Here is a 6,495-nt window from a genome sequence, read left to right as displayed (position 1 = left end):
TGGCTCAACTAAACTTAGACTTCCTGATAACTGCTTTACTCACAGCCACTCTACAAATACAGTTACTTCGACTAATGCAAACATTGTTTTATACTTTCACTTTTATAAAATCCCTCAGCTCTCTGCTATGTCTCTGTCTCTGTTACATACCGATCAGGCAGCTGGTTCTGACTCCGGCAGAGGGGGGAGGTTGAGGGACGTCTGGAGGAGAGGACCCGCATCAACAGAGGCACAAATAGATAGATGGAAAGCAAGATAAGCAATGGAGGCAAAAGGATTCACCTATCTGAAAAACTTCAAGGGAGTCACGTGAGTCAGAAACAGGTTAGGTGCGTCCTCAGAGTCAGACTCTGATTGGCTGGAGACAACAAAGAATAAAAAACTGAAACACACAGCAAGTCAGACAGAGACAGACTTCACGTTTCATCATTTCATGAAAGTTGTTTAAGCTGCATGTGTGAATCCTGCTGCCAGGATGGTTTTATACATTCACATTAACAGAGATGATGTTTTAAATGTGTTTCACTGCTGCCAGGTTTGTTGATAATTGCAAAGATTATTAATCAGAGTAGACTGGAGACATGTCCAGGGTGTACCACGCCTCCCACCCCAATGACAGCTGGGATAGGCTTGAGCCCCCCCCCCCCCCCCCCCCCCCAGTGACCCTTCACAGGACAAGCAGTTACAGAAGATGAATGAATGAATGAATGAATGAATGAATGAATGAGAGTATACAGTACTGTTTAAAAGTGTAGTTCAGAATTTTCTACATTTCTGTACACAAAGTATTCAAAACATCAGCAGATTTTCCCACCAGTCCTCAAAGTAGACAAAGAGAACCCAATCAAAGAAATGAAACTGAAATAATCTACTTGTGTGTTTGTTTATTCTTATGAAGGCTGCCAGTGATTATAGTGTTTCATGTATTCTGGCTAGAATCCAACAATCCAAGGCTCTTAACTGTCGGAGTCCCAGACTCCCCCTGTGCACGGTGTCGGTCCCCAAAACCTTGACGGTGAAAGGCTGTTGGGATGCGGCTCCAAGGACCAAGTTGTTAGGGAAATTCTTTTATCAAGAATGACAGAGTCACTGGAGTCTCCTTCTAAAGTTTTACTTGCAGCAAAGAGTCGACACATGCACTACAGCAAGTTGTCATGATTTGGTGATTAGTTTTCCTGGGTTTCTGTTTCCTGTTTTATTTTGTTAACTTCTTGGTTTCCTGTCCTGTGTTACTTCCTGTGTTTTCCCGTTTGATTAGTTCATTGATTTCTCCTTGTGTCTCTGTCTTGATTTGTTTCACCTGTGTCTCATCACCCCTCTGTCCTCTGTGTGTATATACAGCCCTGCCTTCCCCTTTGTTCTCTTTCTTGTCGTACTGTCAAGAAGGTTGTGGTGTAATGGAGGTAGGACCCAGATGCAGGGCAGAGAGGGCTGTCATGTTGTACTCATCATATTGGTCTTGTCAAGTTTTCCTCTAAAGTCATGGTTCTTGTTACTTGTCATAGTTTTTGTTCTTGTCTCATAGTTTTGTCTTGTCACGTCATGGATAATGTTTTATAGAAGTTCTTGTTTCATGAAGTTTAGAATTCCTGCCACGTCTGCAGCGCTTTTGGTTTTGTCTTCTTATTAAACACCTTTTGTCGCCAACTCCTGCCTCAGCCCTCTCTGTCCTACATTTGGGTCCTACCTCCATTACCACGCAACCTTCTTGACACAAGTACAGAATCGACTGCCAATAGTAAGGTTACATTCACTTCTATACAGTTTTATACTTTTTTAAAAACAGACACAACCAGATCCATCAGTCTGATCTGACTGAGGAAGATTTATTCTGATGGAATATGAGACATTTCATGAAAAACAACATTTATCAACAACAAAAATGTTCTTTAAATATAAAAAGTAGATCTTTATTTCTCCTTAAACATCTGGTTTATCCCAAACATCTGGATTTTCATCTCTTTATAACAGAAAACAAGGAGACTTGTCCCATAGAATCTAAAATACTGACCTCATCTTGTAAAAGTCTTTTAAACAAACCAACGTTCACATCAAACTTGACTAATCCAATAAAATGGAGCCAAGTGTTTCCAGAGACTTTCTCTGCAGTGTGTGGTTTCTGCAGGAAGATCTGAGTCGTGCTGTTTCTCATCTAGAATGTTTGCTGTTTGATGGATTACTGAACTTTATTGAAGGAGTTCAACTGGGAACTATTTCACTGCAGAGTGACCTGGACTCTGTCTCCAGGCTTCCAGGACTTCAGGTCCGTCCACACCAGGTCACCAAGTAAACCAAAACGATCCACACTGTCTGGACGGTATAACTGTAAATGTAGTAAACCCAAAGGTCACAGAGTCACTGTCAGAAAATAATAATTAGAAAAACTGAAGGAAAAGTAAGAAAATGGAAAATATAACAACATCAATGAAACATCTAGAAAGACTCACAGTAACAGACTTTCCAGCCTTGAGTTCCATTGATTGATTAAATGTGTATGTGATGGGTTCTCCATTGTTGATCTCTACTTTTAACTGACGTCCTCCCAGTGGTTTGTCCTGCAGGACGGAAATGAAAGACAAGAAGGAGAATGAGACACAGAGACAGGAACAAATGAATGTTGGTGTCTATTAAATCTGTTGCATCAATATTTTCTATGAAAAAATAAAGAAAATAGATTTTGACACTTAAAGCAACATCACCTGATCAGACATGTTTCTGAGATTGATAAAGTTGTAGTTGTGATTAACGACCACAGTGATGTCTCGTGACGTCTCCTGACTGTCTGAGCTGCTGCTGTTCTGCTTTGTCAGAGAATGATGAAGATGTGTTAGTTCAGGTTTGATTTCCTCTGACTGGGAGGAGACGACATCCACAGATTAGTCCTTTCACATCAGTCAGCTTCATGTTCTATCAGTCAATCATTCAGATAACTTTTCATCATCAAACATCAATCTGATAAGGAGGTAGGACCTAGAACATGAAGAGGTTTATAAACCAATAAAAGACAGACGGCCAATAAGAAGTCTTTCTGGTCTTAGTTAACGTCCATGTGTTCTTAGTCATGTTTCGAGTGTGAGGTTTGGGTGTTTTCAGGAAGGATGTTTGTTAAAGTTGACTAAAAAGTTGTAGCTGATGATTATGGGTAAAAAAGAAGAACCTCTGTGTTGGGTTTCTCCTCCAGAGAAACATGAAGAGAAACATTTACTTTTATTGGTATTCTGATTTAAGTTGTAAACTACTCTCTTACTGAAAGTTGTTCATTGAATCTCTAATAATTTATGATTTGAGGATAAAATGACAGTAATTATAAGAAACAATGAACCTCTGTGTTCTTGATTTCTAGCTTGTCTTCGTCATTTTGACATTTCTCTTGTTGTTCCTCTTCTTGGTTGCTCTGCACCGTCAACTGGGAGAAAAAAGAGGTGAAGAGACATTTAATGTATTGCACTCATTGATATGAACTAAATAGTTTTTTGTTCTTATTGTGTTTATAATAAACATTGAAATAAAAAGTGCTGCAGGTTGATGTTTCTGTTCGTTTGTACTTCTCTCTCTCCATCTATTAGTTTCTTCTTCACCTCATCTTTCTTCTTCTCCTCTTTGGTCTTCTTTTTATCGTCCACATGAGGAGAGAGAAGACAGAAAGAGAAGATGAGATTAACAATGGACCTCCTTCATGAATGTTGTCTCATGTGTTCTCACTCAAACCAGGAAAAGAAAAAAAAACATTTTATGTGGGATTCATAAAACATAAAAGAGCTGACAGACAAACCTTAGTATGTTGAACCAGAATCATTTAGTGTAAGGAAACACTCTGATAGCACTTTACAAGAAACAGAATGCAACAGATGAAAATGGTTCATAGCACAGAAGAAAAGAGTTTTATAAATCAATAAAAGATGTTAGAATCAGTTCCAGAACAGACAAGCGACCAACAAAGAGAGTTTAAAAGCTGTCTTTCTGCTCTTAGTCATCATCCATGTGTTCTTATATGTTATGTTGTGTTGTGGAGAGGAAGTAGGGCCCAAATGTAGACACCAGGGGAGGCAGGAAACAAAAGAACTTTACTGAAAACTGAAAAAAAGATGGAACAGAAAGAGTTGCAGGGTTTAACAAAACCACAAATCCAAAAACAGGTGAAATCCAAAAAACAAAAGCTGGACAAGAACACAGGAACACAGGGAAACATGAGGAACGACCTTACAAATCTACCAAGCAGAGAGAAGATGTTGACCACCAACATCAACCTCCTTAGAACATGAAAATGATCTGAAGATTAAATTAAATAGAAACACACTGAAATGAGAACAAACATGTGGCTGGAAAAGAATCTGATAGAAACTACTAACCTCCTCCTTCTGTCTGTAGGAACTAGACACCTGAGAAGAATGAAGAGAGATCAGGAAAGATTATAAATGATGGACATGCAGATTGTATCATAGTTCTTATAATGTGATCACTTACCAAAGGAAACCAGGAAGACTTGGAAGCAGCAGCTTTGTTTTTCTCCAACTGGAAGAATTTATAAAAGTTAAATAAAAAAGATTTTATCATCACTGATTCTATCACTGTGTTTGTGTTTGTCAAACTCCACCAGTAGTTCGTTAAGAACAGAGAACTCAGTCTCTCTGAGATTAGAGTCAAATATGTGAAGCTTTCTGTCACTGATCAAATCATTTCTTTGTCTGTTCATCCAGCAGGTGGTCTACATCATACCAGTCTATTCTAGTTAGGAGATAGGACAGAGTATTCTGGCTAGAACATAGTCAGACCTTCTGACCTTCTACCAAGCAGAGAGAAGATGTTGACCACCAACATCAACCTCCTTAGAACATGAAAATGATCTGAAGATTAAATTAAATAGAAACACATTGAAATGAGAACAAACATGTGGCTGGAAAAGAATCTGATAGAAACTACTAACCTCCTTCTTCTGTTTGTTGGAACTAGGCAACTGAGAAGAATGAAGAGAGATCAGGAAAGATTATAAATGATGGACATGCAGATTGTATCATAGTTCTTATAATGTGATCACTTACCAAAGGAAACCTCGGAGATTTGGAAGCAGCAGCTTTGTTTTTCTCCAACTGGAAGAATTTATTAAAGTCAAATAAAAAAGATTTTATCATCACTGATTCTATTTCTTCATGTCAGACTAAACAACACATTTGACATTTAATCTGAAGGATGTATTCATAGATGTACTCATTGTACTCACAACACCCGTCTCACCCGCAAAGCCCTCTGCATTGTAGGTTATCCCACCCACCCGTCACACAACTTCCTCAGTCTGCTGCCATCTGGGAGGAGACTGAGGAGTCTCCAGGCCAGGACCAGCACACTCAAAGACCCCATTCTGCTCCCCGCTGGGATATCTTCCTTATATTTTTACATTTCACATTTGTACATTCTGTGTTTAAGTTGCTGCACCGTTGGCCTTTGAGGAAAGTAATTTCAATCCTGTGTATGTGTTGCACATGTCAGAATTGACAATAAAGCTGACCTTGACCTTGACCTTGACTCATAGAAAAGATTTTAGACTTGTATATCTGAACTCTGGATTTTTCTCTGGATGTTGTTGTTTCTGATGAGAATGATGTGTGTGAATAAAATACTTCTCTCTCAGTGTGTACGAGCTTGTTCTTTACCTCATCTTTTTGAACTGATTTTTTATTTGACATATACATGCATACAAACACAAACTTAATGCATATTATGTATATTATATACAGTTATATTTCCTTGAAGTTCTTCTAAAAGTCTTGCCTGTATTAATAATGACCATCTCTTATCAAACAAGTCTGTTTTTAACTGTAGTCTTGCTGTGTTCTGCTTGGAGGCTGTGGTTTCAACCAGGAAGCTGTTATTGTCTTTTTTGCTATCAGCAGCAGGAGTAAGTAAATATTTAGAGCTCTTATCTGTTATACTGTCAGGAATTATACCCAAAATCTAAAGTGCTGGTTCCAGAGGGAAATTAATACCCAGCAGTTTGACGCCAGTCTATGCAATATTTTACAATTCAATCCGTGTAATATTTGTATCGTATTGTATTTCATTATTTATCTTTTATAAGCTACTCTCTTTGCTCTTGTTATTTTCTATTCTGCCTTTTCTGTAAACTGTTGTAAACTGCAATTTCCCCATTGCAGGACTAATAAAGGTTTTTCTTATTCTCATTCTTAATCTGTTCATAATCTGTATTTTTGGGTAATCCCAGAATATATAAATGGAGTTGCCCACCCCTCTACACTCTATCCATCATAGATCAGCTGTATTACTGTATTTTGACGTAATAAAAGTAATGCATTTTCACTTTCCAATCGAATTCTCTCCATGTTGGGCTATTAGTTAGTTTATGTCCCTCTTTAAATGTTTCTTCCTATTCTTCATCTGATATTATGATATTCCCATTTTTCTTTCATATCCAAGTTGTTATCATTAGATTCACGTTGTAGTGCTTTATAGATTCTTGATGTAATCCCTTTTTTTGACTTG

At 38.0% G+C, this 6,495-nt stretch overlaps 1 protein-coding gene across 1 annotated transcript; it reads right to left on the bottom strand.

Annotated features, from left to right (window-relative positions):
- Window positions 1–1,816: 1,816 nt before the first annotated feature.
- LOC311492173 (uncharacterized protein) lies at window positions 1,817–5,355 on the bottom strand (the record flags this gene model as incomplete). The annotated part of the gene is made up of 10 exons (XM_084550371.1): window positions 1,817–2,323; window positions 2,448–2,555; window positions 2,700–2,798; window positions 3,323–3,406; window positions 3,546–3,608; window positions 4,350–4,379; window positions 4,465–4,512; window positions 4,925–4,954; window positions 5,040–5,087; window positions 5,266–5,355. 10 exons carry the CDS (start codon window positions 5,353–5,355, stop codon window positions 2,216–2,218), a joined length of 708 nt encoding a protein of 235 aa, XP_084406497.1. The 3' UTR covers window positions 1,817–2,215.
- Window positions 5,356–6,495: the final 1,140 nt, after the last annotated feature.

This window comes from Chelon labrosus (genome assembly GCF_963514085.1).
Source record: "Chelon labrosus genome assembly, chromosome: 1".
In the NCBI taxonomy this organism is placed as follows: Eukaryota; Metazoa; Chordata; class Actinopteri; order Mugiliformes; family Mugilidae; genus Chelon; species Chelon labrosus.
The sequence above is the reverse complement of the archived record's forward strand: the minus strand, read 5'-3'. Positions and strand labels throughout refer to the sequence as shown.